General features: G+C 39.3%; 1 protein-coding gene across 1 annotated transcript; it reads left to right on the top strand.

Moving 5' to 3' along the window:
* Positions 1-1,196: 1,196 nt before the first annotated feature.
* On the top strand, positions 1,197-12,356 carry LOC124119059 (homeobox protein Dlx1a-like). The gene is made up of 3 exons (XM_046481448.2): positions 1,197-1,602; positions 3,733-3,914; positions 10,830-12,356. Exons 1-3 carry the CDS (start codon positions 1,314-1,316, stop codon positions 11,214-11,216), a joined length of 858 nt encoding a protein of 285 aa, XP_046337404.1. The 5' UTR covers positions 1,197-1,313; the 3' UTR covers positions 11,217-12,356.
* The last annotated feature ends 9,711 nt before the right edge of the window (positions 12,357-22,067 follow it).

The raw sequence follows: 22,067 nt of genomic DNA, 5'->3' as shown, positions 1-22,067 counted from the left end.
AATAAATTATAGTCAATTTTGGTAATTTTTTTCACGCTTGTTTCAATGCAATTGAAACGTCTCATACGGGTTCATATTACCCCCATGAAGACGAGGCTGTAGGTTGCCTTTATGACGTTAGTGTAACGCGGGGCAGATTATGGGATGTAAACACTGGTGTATTGTTCGCAAGTTTGCTGGATAATTTATAAAAGTTATCGGGATAATCAAATAAGAACAAGGAAAAAACCGCAGATTAAAATACGAAACTCATGCCACTCGAAACTCGGATATTGCGGTACTGATTAGCTTCACCACAGCCTAAATAGCTTTGTAAGAACTGAAGCCTTTTTATATTAACAATTAAAATTACAACAATATAATTATCTCATTTTTCATAAAACGAAAGATATAAATATTCAATGTCCTAAGGCAGTAACAATAAGTCCGTGTTATTTGCAAGGCGTTTTTAATCAATAGATTGTTGACAAGTGTTCATTAAAAACTATCATGAAAATTGTTTTTAATATTTTTAAAAGGTAATGCGTGTTTCATATTTCCTTGTGAATCAATATAATAATATAACTCATGTTCTTTAATACAATTCCTTGAATTAATGTGTTAGAAATCTGATTATTGGGTCTGAGAAATATGTGGAACTTTATCTTGAATTCATAGTGTGTAAGTGGTGTGTGAAAAAACACATCCACCTGAAAGTGCCAAATCTGAGAACATGACGCCAGTTCATCTAAGACGTCGTGATCTCGATCGACAGATCAACACCCTCTCCCCTCTGCCATCACTTGACGATGTTTTGATTTTGAAAACCTCTTTAACAAGTTTAAGATTAGCTATTGTCTCCCGCTCGACGAGATTGGAAATCAGGTTGAACGGGAACAATTGTTTTAGTAAAAGAACACTCCGTCAGTCCGTGGTAAGGTTCGCTAAGCTTGTCTGCCGGTAGCCGGTCGGCGAAATGGTAGCGAGCTCCAGGCCTCTATCGTCGGGACAGTCTTCTAAGCCTCTTACCGACTCCATTCACCGTCATAATAGCGCGCCCATCGCCTTGTGTTGCTCCGTCGCATCGCTCCACTCACCGCTCAAGCCGTCTTCAAATCCCGTGATTGACAGCTCTCGTTACCGGCAACCAATCACAGCGCTCTGGAGGCGGGGCTTGGGTGGTCGGGAGTATGTATTGGTATATTTTGGGGGCCAACTTGGCTGATTTAAGTGGTAGTTTGAGGAACTAAGGACTAGCAGTATACAGGGATACTGATCGTCGGACAGGCCATATTTATCTCAAAATTACCCCTAATAACACTGAAGTAGACACGATGTTGAACATGGCGGGTGCTATGGACGGTTTGGAGCAAGAAATGGTAGGCAAGTCTGCCTTCATGGAACTACAACAGCAGATGCCTCCATCAATGGGGCACCCAGCGTACCCTATCCGATCTGGCTACCCTCCTCAACATTCGCAGCACGATGTTTTTACATCGCAACCTACCAGACCTCTAGCGTACCCGTTTCCTATGAACAGCATGGCTCCTACATCGTACAATCCTCCAACAAGCCACCCGTTCTCTATGTCACCCTACCAGACCCCGTCGCCTCCTAGAGATGGTGAGTACTGTAGCGTTGTAACAGGCTTCTTGTCATCATAACTATAGAAATTGTGTACCGCAATCAGCGCCGGATGACCCGTATACACGGAATTACAAGACAATTTGTGTTTCTAAACGCCGTGTTTACATGTCAAAGTTAGGCGAATCGCTTCGCAGGACGGCCATTAAAACCCATTATATGTCATCCGTAAATCGGAAAATGATTAAGTAATTATGTTTGTGTCTTAATGATCACGGCAACCGTCTAATAATTACTACAACGTCAAAATACTTCAGGACACGATAACTCAGTCGGACGGGACATTTAACTCACGGTACACTTTTCCGACAGTTTACCAACGGGAACAATAATAGATTCTTGTACAATTTCAAATACTCATACTAAACTGTTTACGTGTATGTTGATATGATGAAATACATTGAACAAAATATTTCCATTAGTTAAAACACGATGTGATTTGACATGTAAATCTCTCGTTCTGCATCACGTAAAGAGTATCTCGCCTCATAGGGAACACGACATGCATCAACGCCAGACAATGGAGAAATATCTACTCAACATGACAATAATATACTGGGGGATAGGCATTGATTGCTATGAATAAACGATAAAAGGTTTGGTACATATTTTCTATTCAATTGCCGGCACAATTTGCCGTGTCGGTCTTTAGCAAAAGATGATACCGCGCTTTCAAGCGAGTTCCGTCAAGGGGAATCTTCTAAATATTGTGTTGGTGATGAGATTGTTCGGTTAACCGTGTGCTCAGCGTTGAGTATCACATTGGGTAAAAGTAGCTAAAAGTTGAGGGAAACCTCTGTTGGAAGGCGTGTTGTCATGTCATGTTGTTCCCGGTATAGGGAATATTACCAATAGATCGAGTGTGTGCTACCTGTGAAATAAATATGCCACATCTACTTCAGGGAATTCATAATTGTAACACTTAGTTTATAGAATTTGTCTGGAGGAAATGACGAAATTATTATTTCAACGAGAAAAGGATAATATCTGTAAGTGGCAAGAAAACGAAAAAAGAATTAGCACATTGTTAGGCTCTATTGAGGCGGTTTTCTTGTTCAGTAATGTTTAAGCACCCGTGTCATTTGTATTTATATTGATGTTAATTGTAATGTTTACTCTTTGGATGGGTAAAAGGAAAATAACAAATTTTAACGAAATATGTTAAATCTCTCCGTGTGAAGTAAAAATTGAAATACACAACATGACCCCCGCATCAGATAAGAATACAATACTTAATGTAGTAGTATTGTATCAAATAAGTACGAACCACAGTTTAGTGGCTCTGTATTAAATTAACGTACTGTTAAATGTAGTCACTCTGTATTAAATTAGCGTACTGTTAAATGTAGTCACTCTGTATTAAATTAACGTACTGTTAAATGTAGTCACTCTGTACTAAATTAACGTACTGTTAAATGTAGTCACTCTGTATTAAATTAGCGTACTGTTAAATGTAGTCACTCTGTATTAAATTTACGTACTGTTAAATGTAGTCACTCTGTATTAAATTCGAACGTAATAAACTACTCTGCAAATGAAAGTATATACTCGAAAGTGGGATTTGATCAAGACAAAATTACAAAAATAAACGTTACTAGACTGAAAGGAGTCGCCGAAACACTCGACACAGAAGGCGGTCAAAATATACTTTGATACCCGTATGAAATACATCACCATCGATTAACCTTTTCTTGTTTGATCCATTTTTAACCACCATGAAACATGGGTGTATAATTTATTTTGCCCTGTAGTTTATATAATTTTGGTCGCTCTGTTAGAAGAAACACACAATGTAGTCGCTTTGTTAGAAGAAATTAATAATACTGTTCTGTATCAGTTTAGAGAAAATGTATAACATCTTCCCCGTCATGCCGCAGAATGGCGATATGTGGCTGAAAACTGTTAAAATATGGAAATAATAACCTCAACAAAGAGAGAAGGTTTAATGTCCGAGCCGTGACAATTTCACGTTTCCATGAAGACACGATATACTGACGAGGCCTGCAATGGCAACATCCAGGCTCGAACTCCGTTATGTCGGACACACAATTCACACAGTATTGTCCCACGGTACTTCCAGGAATTATCAACTTTGTATCCTCTCCACAGAAAAACCTCAAATGGACGACCAACTGAGAATAAACGGTAAAGGTAAAAAGATGAGGAAGCCCCGCACCATCTACTCCAGTCTTCAGCTTCAGCAGCTCAACCGTCGGTTCCAGCGAACTCAGTACCTGGCCCTGCCGGAGAGGGCCGAACTGGCAGCATCCCTGGGGCTGACGCAAACACAGGTAAGTCGATCCGTCCCTGCAGCCCTCCTCCCTCAGACCTCCGCTCTGTCGGCCTGCCTGCCCCACAGACACGCTTATATACTTCGACAAAATTGACCAATTTTTGCAAAGGAATCATTTTCTACTGTTAGAGGGGACATTTAACATATTTGATTGGAGCAAAGTATTAGTTTTGTCAACATCAAAATTTGCCTTGATTATACGCAATTTTCTCCAACGCCGAGGCTTAAAATTTCATAATAGTGTGTGATTAGGTGTTTTAGCATTGCCTGCTTAATTTATTTGACAAGACAGCGCACTTAGGGACAACAAATGAGGCTATATTTACGAAATCTTTCATCAACAAATAACAGGCCACGGAACGCCATTGATTTTTGTCTAAATTGTAGTGTTCAAAATAATAACTGGAATAGGAGCGAATTAAACATTATTTTGTGCTATTTCGCGACCGGTCGATACGAAAGTAGCAAGCTAGTTGAAGATCAAACTAACAGTGTTAGACTCAGGTCGAGTCTGGGGGCCGCGCAATCGCACCTGATGTGTTGCGTCACTGTCATAGAGGGCTATACTTACACTTCGCTAGTATTTACGCTACCCTACACAATACGGCTTGAACCCGCTCGGATTTCATCTGAGGGGTCCTGATTCTATCTCCCAACCCGGTGTCACATTTAAAGGAAGCACTGACCCCTCGGGTAGACGTTTGTCACAGAAGCACTCCGTTGCTTCCCACATGACGGACTTATACCGCAGTTGGAATTCTCACCATGTCAAAAGCTGGGGGAAGAAGAAAAAAACTGAAAGTTTCTTTGACTAGGATGACATGGCATGTCTCGTTGAGTTTCACACTTTTAATCCGGCCTTGGATCGTGGGGACGATAATACACAGGTGATGATTTGGAGGGGGATCAGGTATCACCTTTTGGGGGTCGGGATTGAGAAGGGTGTGTGTGTGGAGGGTGACATGACTATAATTCTCAAATATGTCAGTGGGGACATTATTTATTTATTTATTTATTTATTTATTTATTTATTTATTTATTTATTTATTTATTTATTTATTTATTTATTTATTTATTTTGTATTTATTTTGTATTTATTTATTTATTTATTTATCATAATTTTATTCCTAAGTGTACAACTACTCCACAGAGGTTTATAATTAAATAGTACAATATTGCGTCTCAAATTCGTTGTACGCATTTTCTGTCTTTGTTATTTGAACCTACCCGCCTGGGGTAGAGACGTGGATATTGTAACACCCAGGTGCCCCTCGCTCCTTAATTCAGATTAAAGCCATTTCGTGTTTTGATTTCTACTGACATAGTCAATTCAACAGGGTAACCTTACACAGCTAATTGTTAATTTATTATCCCTTTTCCAAGCGCCCCAAAGACACTTCTAACACAATTTAATTGTTTTGACGGTGTAGCGTTCAACATTACCCGGCCGAGTATCAAGTTGTAGAATCAATAGTCCATATCTGCTCTCATCCCCAGCCGTTAATGAAGTGTGTGGAATTCCGGGGAGACGCACAATTGACGTTAATTATCACAGAGCGCAAAACTTGTTTTTTTTCTGCCTGATTTCTACCTTTTTCATTTAAAAACGCTGAAATCGGTAATATATTATTTGATTTTTCAGAGAAGTATAAAACAAACTGGTTATATTTGAAATGAAGTGTCGGTAACAAATCCTATTATTTTTAACATTAATTTACTTAATGTATTTTAAGTGGGGGATTTAAAAAATATTATAAAAATAAAAATAATTGAATTAGTAAATGTATATATATGAAACCACTACCATGTCTGAACGCAGAAGTGTACGCAGGTGAACTATCATTAATTTCAACCGTAAACGTACAAAATAAGCAGACCGAATATGTTTATAAAAATAGTTTGAATTTTTTTTTCGGCATACAATTCAAATCACAATACATTCAAGCCCGGTTTTCTTAGTTCGTTGGAGCGAACGAAACAGGATGGAGTTTTCTACAAATACCCGATAGATTAGCGTGATATCATTCTGCAGTGGTCTTTACAAAACCCACGGGTCACAAGCAGGGTACGTCATACCCGTTTAACATCTACCCAACTTATGGATTTAAATGTCAACAGCTCAACGTTTGAACTTATGTTTCTGATTTGCAAACAAAAGGGGAGTCTCATAGTTTGGTTCCCCTTGTTGTAAACCAGATCGTTGCCCCTTTCAAGGTAATCTACGTTCGGATCGGCCAGCTGGTTCACGATCATGCTGTGTAATTTTTTTATTGTATCTTTTCTGTAGGACATAAAAACTTCTCTTTACTTCAAATAACACACACAATAGTATATTTCATTGCGAAACTATTAACCCGGAGACAACACACTATGAGTAATGATTATTGTTTTTTAAAGTGGTGTTTCCAGTTTTAATGTAAGAAGGTCCTTTCGCTAATAATTATTAAATAAATATTGATACAGACATATTAACACACAAAAGAAATTGAAGTGTTTGTATGGCCAGTGTGACCAAAATATTGTTAGATTGTAATGAAATAGCTTGTGATCAGGTTGTTGCTAGTAACCTCTATTCTACAACACTGGCCATCGCGTGTAGTTGGCTACTTGGCCAAAATGGACCGTTTCGTTTTTCTTTGATGCTTCAACAGGGATAAATGCGAGAGCCGCGTTCGGATTTGTAAAAGCGTATTTTCTGAAACGTTAAACAGTGTCCGACAACAGGGCTGTGATTCTGCATGCAACCGACAGGTGGTGGGCATTGTGTTCGCGATCAGTGTTTTACGTTCAGTGAAAACAAGCAGTTGACTACCGCTTTCCGCTAGCGTTACCCTTTTTAAAGTATTAAACAACTAACTTTACTTCTTTGTCATAAAACTGATTTTTTAACTGCAATGACCCACAGTCACGATATATGTGACCCACTCTGTGATTCTCTGGCGGGAATGGCACCCGGAAACGCACCGGAACACGGTATTACTGTATCTGTTTTGTTGAATAATAATTTGGTTACAACCATGTACATATAATGATAACATCTGATGACCGAAAGTTTGAAATATCTGTAAATGCGGTTTGTAAAATATGTCTCTAAAATATCTCATAGCTTACCCAATTGAAATTATTTATTTTCTTCATTATGTTAACATAACAGCAGCAAAACATAATAAACAAATATTTATAAACAAACTTGATCTGTTTCAATAACAAATTGACTTGTATAAATAGCGAAAGGAAAACACGTTCATGTGATGTTCCTGTCAAATCATTTCTCTGATTAAATATTCATTGTGTTTGAAGTACACACGACCAATTCCGATTGGTAATATTTGCAAATCAGATTACACTCAATAAAGGAATCACGGATGACAGCTAGAATCTGGGTTTGCCCGCGGGACATGCAAGAAATAGCACATGCTTCGGGCAAACAGAATTTGAATTGTTAAATGTTGGGTTTCGTGTTTGCGCCTCTGTCCAACACCATACCCACATACTTGATAGTTTGGGATCTACTCAAACATGCCATATATCTTTTCATACTGGGACGTGATATGCGATAGTACGGGAGGGTTTGAAATACATTTTTTGATTTAATTGATAAGTTAAAGGAATGTAGACACTTCGGACTATGTTAAGAATGTTGATATATCATTTGAAAGAAAGTGATAACTCAAGCTAGATCGATAAGAAAAGACTGATTTGTGGCGAGGGAACCACTATCAATAGCGGGTAGATAGAGTATATGTTTGATCAAGTCTGGGAAATTCTTCACATATCAGCAGGGTATTGTCTTTCCTTGGGCCCCCTGCGTCTCCCATTGAGGAGCTGAGTTCTTGACAATACGTCTAGCAGATCAGAGCGCCACGATCTCAGCTGAGTCGCTAGACACCCCAACACTTGCCACAAGCCATTGTGTAACACTACAACTCAACAAGTGTGCAAATTAGCGGAGATCTTTTGATTATGCTAATCTGGCTAATCGCTATTCTGATTGGCTGATAAGTTTTTGTCGGGCGTGTTTGCACGTGAGTTTCGGGCCTTCAGGCGCCGGGACTTTGTGATCCCAAGGATAAGAAAAGTCAAACTTTTGATTTCAGCTATTAGAAGTGTGCACGTATAGGCAGGGGCTTGCTAGCAGGCAGATACAATCATGCCATTTCGTCTCGAGATACAATGCCCCAAGCGTCACTTTTTGCTTACTACTTCAAAGTACTTCACGACAATAGCGCCAGCCCCGGATCAACAAATATACACTGTTCGGTTTACAAGGGTGTTAAATGTATGATACATATCACTACATTACTCTGTAAATACTATACGTTAATATCTATTAGATGCGTGTCATACTTGAGGTCGTTTGTAGAAACCAAAAGGTTCGAACGAAGTTTCTGCTTGTAAAGCTGCATTAAGATATTAAAAGCTAAGTATTTGTTAGATTAAATGAAATGTCTTGTAAAGTATTGAATGTATTTGTAAGGCGCCTGATGTCGACTACAGGGGATGGATTGTGGTGTAGCGAGCGTAGTTCCCGTGCCCCTCAAGTATACAAGCAAGGCTACGGGTGTCAGAACTCCAATAGGACATGTCACAAGCGCTTCTCGTCACATTTAATAGGATTCATTAGCCCAGCTACCCCCATCCCCCTCCACGAACACCCGCCTCATGTACCCAACGGAGTTGACTCGCCCCTGTGGTGAGGAAAATAGACATTTGCTTTGGTTCACGGAGAAGGTTTTTGAGGGTTGGAAGGGGTGGGTTATGCCGGATTATTAATTCATCTTTTAAATACCACTGAACCTTTTTAAAAGTAAAAAAATTCATCCCCATGGCTCAAGTTGAAGTTTTTGATTTTTAAAATACTAAATAAGCTGAAATTATTCCACAGGTTCTTATCTAGAAGTTTATTGCAAACTGGCAAGTTAGAGGCTTGCGTTCGAATCAGAACACTTGCAGCCACATGAGGCTGAGAGTGTGGCCAATAACCATTTATTGTGTAGAGTCAAACCCGTGCCTTGTCCATGTTAGTTGAGAACACAAGCCACTGGACTAACCTACTGCCTTGGTATATATGTATACCTATCTATCTGCCCCCGCTCACCCGTCGAGAGCCACATAGTCTGTATAGGCTGTTGAGATTGTTATAACCCTAGCTTATACATTTGTAAAACGACCTCACTTGCTGAGAAACGTGTTGATACTGTGCAGTGTGAGTGGGAAGAGATGGGCCGGCTTTTGAAGACTGATTTTGCTAGTAGAGCTTTCACGGGGGTTAAGATGTGTAATTTGTAAGGTTACCCCTATCATTTGACCATTAAAGTAATGATATTAGATGAAAAGTAATAAACAGACAAGGTTTTCAAATAGCCGACAAAGGGCACCCGAGACAAGATGTCACTTTCTGAATGGGTAATAATGAGCTTGCGAGTATTTGAAAACATCCGTGAAGCCAAGTGGCAAGCCTCAATGAATTTTGAACAGGTTTTTATTTGTAAAAGAGAAGTGAAAGAGAGGAGAGTCTTGTTACTAAACTTCTACAAGATTATCATTATGGTTGATAATGAGGGCTAATACCGCTGGTACACCGGTAACGTCTTGTGCTACAGTAGCACGTGACAGAGCGAGACTACCTATATACCTACGACTGTCAATCTCTCAACGTGTGTACATTAACACTGTCGATATCAGTGCATAAATTCCTTAAACGATATTGAAGGGCAGTGCAATAGCTGGCCTATTTCGAGTACGGCCAGACATGATAGCTAGATCGATGTCATCGAAAGTCAAAATATGTTGTCATGTAACTCTAGCGGCATGTCACGGCAGGGTCGGGGGGGGGGGGGGGTGTCTGATGGAATTTACGATGACCCTCATGACACACGTACTGTGACGTGGGTACACCGACTTTCACTATATAGGCTTGGTTACGTCTCTGGCCTGTGTTACAGCTGATTCACCGATGTTCGGCCGATAGAACAGTAGGGGGTGGGCGCTTCAGGGACGCGGATTTCTACCATGGCTTTGTCCCCGGGTATCGACGTCTCCACCGTCAGGCCGGCCCTACCCTACCATTATAAGACTCGGTTATTGTGCTGAGATACCCATCCACACGGGTCACTGAGAGTTGGTCTACCCTGCTATTACAGGGCTGTGGTATTGTGCGCAGATACCAGACACAGAGATATCACTTCCACACACAAGCATTGCCGTCCAAAATAGCTCACCTTATCACGTTCAGAACATAAAGGTTAACGAATTTTGTTGAACATCTGGAAAGATATCGTTCTGGGCATAACGACTTTATAGAACTTTGGGAAGGTGATCGATGTTATAAATATTCCTGAAAAAAGTTAAAGGACATATTCTTTTATATTATTATATTAACCTTCCCTGGTATGACGGATTAACAATAGTAATATGGAGCAATCGGGTGTTCTTAAACTTGTTTTGAGTAGTATAGAAATACCACATGCCGTGTGTTAGTTTACCCGAATTTGTTGAAATAGTTCCACTATTATTGCCTTGATAAATATAGAGCTGACTCGGTGACGAGGAGACTTAATCCTTCTGATTGTTATATGCCCGTCTGGAGACATATAAGCTATCTCCACACACTGAACTATGGATTGCTTTACAGGAAACTAAAAGCTTAACAATTATCCGACTTTTAATCAAATATATCCTATGTCTGTAAATCCAATCTGTTCATCATGTGACTGCTTTGGTGATTTTGGCCGCTCTTTACTTATTGCTGTAGGTTTGAGTCACTCGATGGTAGCTATCAACTGCTACATCCAATAATACCAGCAATCAATGTATGACTTGAATGTAGCTTTCGTGTTTATTGTCAGAAAGACTTTATTGTTCGATGTGTGTTTTCTATCACACTTCTAAAACGTTGCTTCTCCTCTTCCAGGTAAAGATCTGGTTCCAGAACAGGCGTTCCAAGTACAAGAAGCTGATGAAGCAGAACCCCAACTCAACCCCACCGCAACCCCAGCAGCCACAGCCACAGACATCACCAGTGCCACAGCAACAACCTCAACCCCAGGCCCAACCTCAGCCCGCCGAGCTACCTCCGGCTCAACCCCAAACACCACAACAGTCAGCAGCCCAAGGTCAAGGTCAAGGTCAACAGCCACAGCCTCTACTTCCGGTGTCGTCGTCCATGAGCCCCCAGCCAGTGTGTACCTGGTCTGACTTAAGTAACAATAACCCATCAACGAATTCTTATATGTCTATGTCTCACTACTCCTGGTACGCGCACAACAACATGAACTCCCAGCAGTCTCTTCTCACATAACACGCACCTGCAGTACTGGGACTATTTAATTAGACTTTGACCACGATGTAAGTGGGCACTGTGTGGGCTGGCCCTTGTCTGACAGGGGTACACTTGGTGTTGTGACGTCATCTTAGACTTGAATTACGTGGTATGGGCGGTATGTCATCAACGCCGGAGAAGGCAATGTGCCTAGGGCAGTGGCACCCTTCCACAATATAGGGGAAGGACACTCATTACTGACATCATAGACTATTTCCTGCGCCACCAACAGAAAGGACTCCAGCACAAACTCACACGAATCTCTTGCCACGACAACAAAGATGGCCAGCCCATGTGGGAGTAGACCATGTAGTGCCCCCACGGCCAGCATTGTCCTGCTGCAGGCGAGTTAATTGGCCGGAGGGCGGTGGACATGGACGGACAGGACCATTGTGCTCAACTTATCATCCCCGGGACGCAAGTGCAAAAACCAAACCCCGACTGGCCTCCTCCTCGCCGGGCGGTGCGTTTCAACCCTAACTCTCACCTAAATGGACAAGTCTCATGATCCCTATCTCGTACCCTTTGGTCTGTGACAACAAGGGGTGGCTAGGGAACACATCCCCAACAATATAAATGCATTCATCCGGGCACAAGATATTATCTTTAATTTGCTTGGACATCTCAGGGTTCACATCTCCCAAGGCAAGTGGTTTTGCTTTCTATCTGTTGCTAGTGACGGCGACTGTGACACTGTAAGAACGGCGACGATGTTAGCAGCCGTGTAGCAGATAGGCTAACCCCATGTCTATACACGTAGCGTGTTATACCTCATAGAGACAGTGAAAGCCGGGCTCGCCCCCGAGCTCTGGGGCTTTTTCCGTGTATTACTTTTTTCTTTTTTTTTGTGAGGTGTCTCAAACATATGTTGCGTTCTGTCATTTGCCCGGCGCATTTGATTATAGAAGCTGTTGTGGTTTGGATTTAACTAATGTAAATTATGTACAGTAGATTTGAAACTAATGTGGATTAGCGTCTAGAGTGACATTGGTTCTTGTGTTTTAATATATTGTGTATCTGTCTGTTCGTCCGCTGTCCAGTGACGTTTGAGTGGGCATGTGAGAAAGTGCAGGCAAAGCCACATCGCACTGTGCTAAAATAAAAAAATATGAATGAAAATCTTCTAAATTATGTTGTTTTTGCTGTGCATGAAATCTTTGAGTGCGCGAAAGCAGAGATCTGATGACAATATAGAAGTGGATGTTAGAAATGGTATTTGTTCTTATACGGACAAGAGTTATTTCTCCATCAGACTCCCGCAACAAATACCGGCACTCTTCAACATAGTTTGCAGATGGTTTGTGTACAAAATCCACTCAACAAATATTTACTTAACAGTGATTACACAAAAATCATTTCTAAATGCCTTTCCACAATCTTGACATCAGATTTCACTTTTTAAATCGCGTTGTTAAAACTAGACCGACAGTTCATACATTGAATGAAATGAATGAATATTTGTATGTATCTGACGTTCATTCACTGGCGTATACACTCGGGTATTGATCTACAACCATTTACCAACCAGTCAAGCTAACACTTCACGCGGAGTTTTGTAGATGTCTTAAGAGGGGGATAATAACTGTCAAATAACTTCATTAAAACATTACAATGTCAGACATCATTATAACATTTTTTTTACACTGGAGGTTTATCCAGCAGACTTGCAATGGTTTCTTAATCATTTTTATGCTTAGTATACCATTCAGTAAGTTGTAATTAAATAGTAAAATATGTACATTTAACCCCACAATATTGATGGAGGTATAGAAGTATTCGCCGTTAATTTCAATAGTAAAACCAAATATTCTCTAAATCCTGTACTGCTTACCACACATCGTTTGAACAAAGTATTAAAATAGTTGCCGTTGTTACTACAAGTATTTAAATAATAATCAAAATTTGAATGGCAAAGTTAAAATGATTATTCATTTTTAATTTTCCTATATCGCAAATATGAATTAAAAATCAAACTAAACACGAGCAACTAAATTAGTTCCAGTGATCTGTAATGTTATATATATTTAAACATGCAGTAAATGACGATGTGATGCATGGAGGCACACGGAAAAACGATGCCTTTATGGAACATCAACAGGATATAAAGAAGAGAATTTATGGATGTCAACTTCTTTATTATGAGGAACACACCGTTTCGGAGTATATACATACTCCTTCATAAGATGAATAAATGCTATGAAGCAGAGACTATATATGTACCTTTACCTATGCTCTCTGAATCAAAGCAAAGGAGAAAACTCCGAAACGTTGTGTTCCTCATAATAAAGAAGTTGACTTTCATAAATTCTCTTCCTCATGTGTATCACTTCTAAATGCATTTAATTGAAATAGTTTAGTACTAAAACGGAACGATTTATGTTTTTATTTTTCATTGTATTCAAAACAAACGAAGTGAATACAATTCATCGTATTTACTTATTAATTTGCATAAGAAAAACTGTAAATACCAGAATTGTCGAATTAAGATGGAACCAGAAACGAAACTCTGGCATTAACGTCAAATTCAATTTGTTTGATTCTATACTTAAGGTTGCGCCATGACTGTCTTATGACAGCTCACCGGAATTGTAGTTGAATATCTGCAATGATATAAGTATTACAAAACTTACTGTGACATGTTACTTGATTTGAGTTGATCTATGAGATTACTTAACCACACAACACCGTCGCAGGAAGAGTGTAGACAGCGCAGTAGCAATACACTTCTATATATGTATACTTAATTTACATTCTATTTGATTTCATTATCTTAAAATATTTTTCTCTCCGACAACCATCATAAATTAGTTTGGAACTGTGTTGTTAAATATTGCCTTACTATATGGCGGTGTTGACAGTGGATGTAGAATATTGCTATTCTATTTGGTGCTGTGGAAAGGGGTTTTGTTTATTGCTATTCTATTTGGTGCTGTGGTCAAAGGTTAACGATTATTGTATTGCTATACTGTATGTCGTTGTAAAGTTAAGGAACTGTATGTTCAGAGGCTGAGGAATATTGCCTTACAAAATACGATATGGACAGAAGTTAAGTTGTATTGCTTAAATATGACGGCGTGGACGGGATGTGGAATATATACGAGTTGTCATAGTTTGTATAATTTTCTCAAGCTACATGAAACGATCATAATATTTGTATAATTAACCTACATAATGTTGTAAATTAGATGGCCCCCGAGCTGGTTTAAATGATGGGTTTGCATAACCTAAAAATCCAGTCGCATTGTCTAAAAGCGAAAACTTGTAATATATGTAAAGTTGCGTGTTTTGGGGAAGGCGCTGGCTTGGGAGAAAATATGTTGAACGTGAATTGTACTACAAATTGTCTGTAATAGGATTTCTTTTGAGGAGATATCTTCACTTCTTGAAGATTATATTAGACTGATCATATAATTAAAATCAAACAGCGGTAGATACTCATGCATGTGTTGTGGCTGAAACACGATGAAAACAAACGACGATCGTCTTCACGTATATCAGTGGACATTTACATAAGCTATCAGTACAGAGTACGTCCATGTTTGTTGAATATGTATAAATTTCACGTGAAACACATGAAATTTACTCTAAACGCATGTCTAGATACAAACTAATATACATGACAACAAGTCTTACGCGTCTCGTCGCGCCGGCCACGGACCTTACTTGGGAAACAACATGCCAAGGATATAGTCGAAATCGTACAATCGACTGTGCTTTTAACCGAAATTTCTTGTGAATATGGAAATGGTTTTGTCGTTTTTATTTACCAGTATAATAAACTATGATAACTGATTTACCCCGAACTGCGTTAGAACGACCTTATGACAGTGAAGCAAACTGAAGATTCTGCTTGATTTGTCCCATTTAACATGTAAGTTATTTGAACGAGGTCAGCTATACATTGGAGAGTGGAACCCTATCAAACTCGTCAACCATCAAACTGTCCTGACACATGCAAATGAACATTTTGACGATCAATCTTTATCTCTTTTAAATGTGTTTTGATGAAGCTATTCTGAGATATCTGTCACGCTGACTCTTGGAATAATGGATTTGACAAGACGAGGTGATTCCTCAAAGTTGCCCATTCCGTGAGCGCTCTCTTTCATCTCCCGTTCCTCCGCCACATCGCCAGTTATGTCAGAAAACTCAGCTTTAGGTCGATGAGAAGCACATCATTTGTCTTTCTGAATCCAGGGGCCAAGCTATAGGAAAAAAGGACATTTTGTGATATTTGGCAATTATTATACGTTAGGAACGGAGAGGTAAAATTATCTGCCGGATACTCGGCTAAATTAGCTGCTGGATCGATTGGAAATTGCTACCTTACTATGCAAGACCCTTCCATGGGATCTTGATTGGCTCGCGCAGGCAAACATGACTTAAAACAGACAGCATAGCGATTGTGATTCATTATTCCAGCCATGAGGTTTTAACTTTCAGTGCGCCGAGGCTTCGATTTTGCAGTAAATTATACTTAATGACTTTATAACTGAATACGGCGCATCATATATCTGCGATGGGCCTCTTCAAGCCCAGGCAACACTAGCGTGTAAATGGCGGCAGATAATAGGGGATAATTAGATTTGCAAACATGGCTGACGGGACAAACACGTAGCCGGTTCAAAGGAATCTCTCGATGTTTAATCTCTGCATTGAGCAAATATCAAAGCTTGGCATCTTCAATCTGGTTGTGATTGTTGAGAAAGTTTTCATGTCCCGCGTTGGCATCACGCAATGGTCATCAACAGCTGACCGTTATCGGTTGGTCGCTTCGCGAAACCTTCGTGAAGTTGAATGTAAGGAGGCAGTTTACTGCTGTTGGAAACCACGTTTTAAAATGGTCATTGGTTTGTTAATACCTTAGTTATGTATCCTCAAAATCGAGGTGGAAGGAACAAGGAAACATACATTGTTAAATTCCTAAAGCATTTACTTTTTAAAGTATAAATGGTATTTCTACATTTATATATGTGTTTCATCTCACAAATATTCTTCAAAAGTAAAATTATCAGCACATTACAAGTGTAATATTTTCACGAGATAACAACTCCGTGTACACATATTAATAAACGCGACAACACCGTTTTCATTTTCACTAGACATATCTAGAACTTGTACAAGCGCAAATGTCAAATGGTTTATCTTTCACTTGTCAAACCAAAGAAAGGTCACTGGATGACAGGGGCCACATTGACCCATGGGATCTGAAGAATTAACGAAATGAGTAAACTGTTCAAAAACCGTTGCTAACATTATCAGTTATGATCATTTGAATTTAAATAAGATTTATTTAATTTCAACACTAAAATCTCTAGGATAAAATGTGCCCAAAAAGTTAATTTTAGAGGTTTTCGGGGGACGCTTTTGTCATATTTGTATATACGATGGAGTGTTTGATATTTTCAGGACAAAGATTTATTTTATAATAATTCATCCTGGGTCACCGTCTAGTGCACAGTTAGATTATATTTTAAAGCTTCCTGTTCGCTTATTTTAGCCAAACTTTCATCATGTCAGAAACACGCTAGGTTACAAAAGAAAAAAAGGCTGGTCGCTTGCCATTTGAACATATCCGAGCATTTTCATAGCAATATTCCACAGTTTTTCTTTAACTAAAAACTTAGATATTTCCTGTGAGCCAATATGCACCCTTGATGTATGATTTTAGAGTTTTTCTAATATTTGAATGTGACTCACGCTGATTTTCATAGGAGATGTATAAAAAAAGTATTACAAATATGTGGCAAAAAGTTCATCTTGGGCCACTGACTTGCCCAAACTGACATGTTCATTTAGAGTTCTAAAATCGGCCTTTATAACCATTTAAGTCATACGTGTTTATATGACCATGTCAGAAATCCCAAAACTTACAAGTGTATATAGTCTAGTTGTTTACCATCTGAACAGGTCTGATCATTTGTTATACATTATTTCAAAGTATTCTGGAACATTTGACATTCTAGTGGGCCAAACTGACCTCAACATGCGTCGTCCTTTATTTCCTAGTCCCCATAAAACACACAGGAGACTGTGTCCTGACTGATAATACAGTGGTGATCCATAAGAAGTTTAACTAAAGCTCTAGTATATCGATGATCTCATATTGTTCAATAACCATCAAATAGCCAAATAGTTCCCTTCCACAGATTTACTCACCTGAACTAGAAATAAAGGAGACCGGTGAGACCGCCTTATCTGTTTCATATTTAGATCTGGGTATAAAGATTCAAGTGACAAAACACTCTCCACAAGAGTGTATGACAAGAGGGCTGACTTCAACTTTCCAATAGTCAACTTTCCCTTAATGTTGAGCAATATTCCAGCAACCCCAGCCTTTGGTGTCTACATTTCACAACTGTTTAGGTACAATCGAGCCTGCTCTTTCTACCAAGATTTCAAAGAGCGTCATACAACTCTTGCTCAGAAGTTGTTTGATCAAGGTTACAACATTCAAGGTCCCGGTAAACTTCCGAAAAAAATTATTGAAGACATGTAGAGGACATTTCCAAATCTGATGTATCAGTGACAAAAATGATGTCCGGTGCAATTCCTTGTTTTGGCTTGTACCATATGGTCCCGTGTTTTTCAGGTGTACAATTGACTTGCTTTTGCATGTATTTGTGACGGATGCCACCGGTGGGGTAGGATCCTCTCACCTTTTTCTATATGAGTGTGATTCGTGGAAGCATACTTTTGATATACTCCGAAATGTACAAACGCTGCTTTTGGCAGAGATTTCTTTTGAATATGGACAGGGTTTTGTCGCTTTTATTAATATGATACTTTGACTTCTTAATGTAGTTTCTTTGACAGTTTTACGATGACATGGCATGCTTTACGTTTAATCCCTCAATTGTGAGGGGATCGGAGGAATACATTGACGAGAGGCAATGAGATAAATATCTCTGTTGAACTTGTCTTGTTTACTTTTCACATTAAAGTCAGTTAAAGTTGATATGATTAAAGAAACCATTACTAATGTTTTAACATTCAGGTAATGTTATGATCTTATGATCATTATCTTGCTTAGATATATCAAACAACGATTCTCGTTACTTTTGACCATGATACTAACCGAAATCCTTCCTTGATGCACAACATCCAAACCATTTTTTCCGTGAAGCACCTATCATTTTTTACATACGTTTTGGGCAATTGTCTTCATTCGTTGGTAATTCAATTGACAATGAATCTCATACTTAGTCAGACATTTTGTTCATAGATATATTTTCTCTTTATGCATGTGCATAGAGGAAGCTGGCGGGAAAATATAGGAAAAAATAATTGTATGAACATGATCGCAGGGGTATCATCTAAGTTCCCTGAGATAATTCAAGGACAAAATAATCCTACAGGGTGGTCGTGTTCAGTTTGTCCCAAAGCTCCGTACCAAGAAAAATCTCGGAATTTATATCATAAATATTTTTCAATCGTTTAACCCCCTTGCAGAAATTCTGCAATTATTGACAGAGAAGGAACCAGGCTAATTTGAGAGATTCACCAATGTCACAAATTGGTTGTAATTAACAACACAGAGAGTTCTCTGATTTTTTGTTCTCTGTGTGGACATTTGATTTGTCCACATCGGGAGAGGGACTAAGCAATGTTTCTCCACTACGTCTACAGAAACAACATTGTATTAATCAAAGTAGTCAATTCGTCATTTTAAATCACACAAATTTTCCAATTTTACCACAAAGAAAAATAACCAAAACAAATTTGTCAACTCATTTGAATTGTGAGACCTAAGTAGCATGATACAATTACCCTAAAAGACGGTCTGGGTCCTTGCGTAGCGGGGCGCAGGCTACTTCGAAAAGTTCCCAATGCTTTTCTCAAACGGGTATTAGGAAACAAAGGCTGAATCTTCTACAAGTGAGCGGCATTGTCGAAGTTTTCTAAACCCAGAGACGAGGGGCAGCAGAGCTCTCAATGCGAGTGAGTGTACTACTATCGCTGGGGAAGGGGCGACATGAAATTAACTACATTATGCCCTCGTTTCGTTCGATTAATTCCGCTCGAAGCGATGCGAGGCTCGGCGACTGCACGGAGCCAGGGCTGAGAAGGGGGTGGATCCAGGCTATTCTATAGCAGCCTGGCTATACCACCGTTCTGACACACGGGACTAGGGACATTGTTCCCCCTCCAAGAACTCTTCAGCCCCGCAGAGAGTAAGAAAAGCCGTGATTGTCAGCTTTTCTATCCTACATTGGTCGTCACGGTTCGTGGTTCCATGGTCCTTCAGTATGTCTCTTCCTGTCCGCGCTCGACTCATACTGTTGCATCTACACTACCGTTCACTGTGGGACGATGAAAAAACTGTTCGCCGCCTTGCCTGTTCGCTTGGACGCTTTTTCCACTCTATAGAGTTCTAGCACAGCGACTTTTATGCGCTAGTTTATGAAGGCTACTACAACACAATGGAGCTTGGTCTGTACAATAGGTCGGCAAAAACGAGCAACTGCGAGGCATTTTCCCTCTTCTTTCACGCTGACGCTACTAGGAGCACCGCCCCATGACTGGGCCATGACAAGCTCTTCAATGCTCGCTCAACGAGGACCTATTTAACTCCGACAATGAAGTAAAACCAATATTTGTCCTGCTGATTTGTCGCTCATTGCTACTTGTATACCCTTAATGATGTTGCTAGCATATAAAACAGCGGTAGCGAGCCCCCCAGAGCCAGAGAGGGGTCTGTGTACAGTGGGTTCAGGGCACCCCTCCCCGGGTACCCCTCGCTACCTGGCTTCAGCCTACCCGGGTCACCGTACAAATTATATCTTCATTTCAGGAGGTCGTCACCACTTGAAAAGCGAACCAGTTATTTCAACTTGTGTGTGAATGTGGAGTCAACATTATGTATGTCCTCTTCAACACTACTCTGCTTTGTTGTGTTTCCTGGTGTTACAAGCGTGGTTGTACTCAGATATACCATTCATACCTGGTTGTACTCAGATATACCATTCATACCTGGTTGTACTCAGATATACCATTTATACCTGGTTGTACTCAGATATACCATTCATACCTGGTTGTACTCAGATATACCATTTATACCTGGTTGTACTCAGAAATACCATTTATGCCTGGTTGTCCTCAGATATACCATTTATACCCTAATTGTACTCATATATACCATTTATACCTGGTTGTCCTCAGATATACCCTTTATACCCTGGTTGTACTCAGATACACCATGTATACCCTGGCTGTGCACATATATACCATTTATACTCTGATTGTGTAAATACATACCATTTATACTCTCGTTGTACTCAGATACACCATTTATACCCTGGCTGTGCACATATATACCATTTATACCCTGGCTGTGCACATATATACCATTTATGCTCTGGTTGTGCACATACATACCATTTATACTCTTTTTGTGCAAATATATACCATTTATACTCCTGGTGTACACAGACATACCCTTTTTACTCTGGTTGTACACTTATGTACCATTTATACCCTAGTTGTACACATATGTACAATTAATACTCCAAGTCCATTATGAATATCATTATTATATTGTATACCACATCATATGCACTGTTACATGTTATGTACTACTAGTATATATGCCATGTGGCCCCATCACACTGTGAGAAAATATCTGAATATGAACAGCAGTTATACGCTGACTACAGATATAGTATTTACATCCTGATTTACAGATATAATAGTTATAGCCTGACTGTGCCGCTATAACAAGTAAACCTGAGTGTACATATATATCATTTGTACCCTGGTTTTACGGCTATAACATTTATACCCTGACTGTACATATATAACATTGTTTACCCTGACTTCAGATCTGGTATTCATACCTGGTTGTACGGAAATAATAGTTATACCCTGTCCGTACATTTAACATTTATACCCTGGGTGAAAACTCATATAACATTATACTCTTGTTATCCTCGTATAGCCTTGTTGTACGCAGTTAGACAATCACATACTGGTTGTAAATATATATCATCAATACCCTTACTGTAATCATGTAAATTGTATACCCTTGTACAGAAAGACAACGTGGTGTACACTTGTACATTTATAACACTTTCACCCTGGTTGTGCACAGATAATATGTCTAAAACCTGTGTATACTAATGTGCAACATTCTTACACAGAGATAATATTTATACTCTTGTTGTACAAGTATACAACATTTACACGCTGGTTGTACACAGATATATCATTAATAGCCAGATTATGCATATATATTTATCATTGGCTTCAACCAGAGTACACATTCTAAATCTGGCTTCAACCGGTGTATACACTTAGTGTCAAGAAAGATTTTCAGTGTAATTTTCATATTATTTCCACAGCTATTTTGCCCTTTACGCCAAATGGAATCTGTTTCGACAGAAAATCTAGGTTGGTTGTTCTCATTGACAATTTATATATAGTTATGTTCCATCTGTATACAACCAGCATAAACATTACATATAATGTCTGTCCTTGTTGTGTAATGTCTATCCTTGTTGTGTAATGTCTATCCTTGTCTAACATCTATCCTTGTGTAACGTCTATCCTTGTGTATGTCTATCCTTGTGTAACGTCTATCCTTGTTGTACAGACACCTTACATTTATGCCCTCAGTACACAGGATAAAACTATATTCTCTGGCTCTACATCGTTTAACATTTCCACTGGTAACTTTATACAATGGATGACGAAATGATGCGAAATATTATGGAGAATATTTATTGTGTATTACACGACATGTCAGGGCAACTTTCCGCCCTGAAACCTTCAGTAGCCCTGAAATGTCGTGTATATAAGAAGAATGTAAAGAAGTTGTTATCCCTTATATTC

This window comes from Haliotis rufescens, unplaced genomic scaffold (genome assembly GCF_023055435.1).
Source record: "Haliotis rufescens isolate VD_foot unplaced genomic scaffold, xgHalRufe1.0.p SCAF_31, whole genome shotgun sequence".
Taxonomy (NCBI): Eukaryota; Metazoa; Mollusca; class Gastropoda; order Lepetellida; family Haliotidae; genus Haliotis; species Haliotis rufescens.
This window is presented reverse-complemented; position numbering and strand designations above follow the sequence as displayed.

Coding starts and splice junctions, on each gene's coding strand:
- LOC124119059 (XM_046481448.2), top strand. CDS start 1,314: ATGTTGAACATGGCGGGTGCTATGGACGGTTTGGAGCAAGAAATGGTA. Junction 1,603..3,732: donor CCCGTCGCCTCCTAGAGATG/GTGAGTACTGTA, acceptor TCCTCTCCACAG/AAAAACCTCAAATGGACGAC. Junction 3,915..10,829: donor TGGGGCTGACGCAAACACAG/GTAAGTCGATCC, acceptor CTCCTCTTCCAG/GTAAAGATCTGGTTCCAGAA.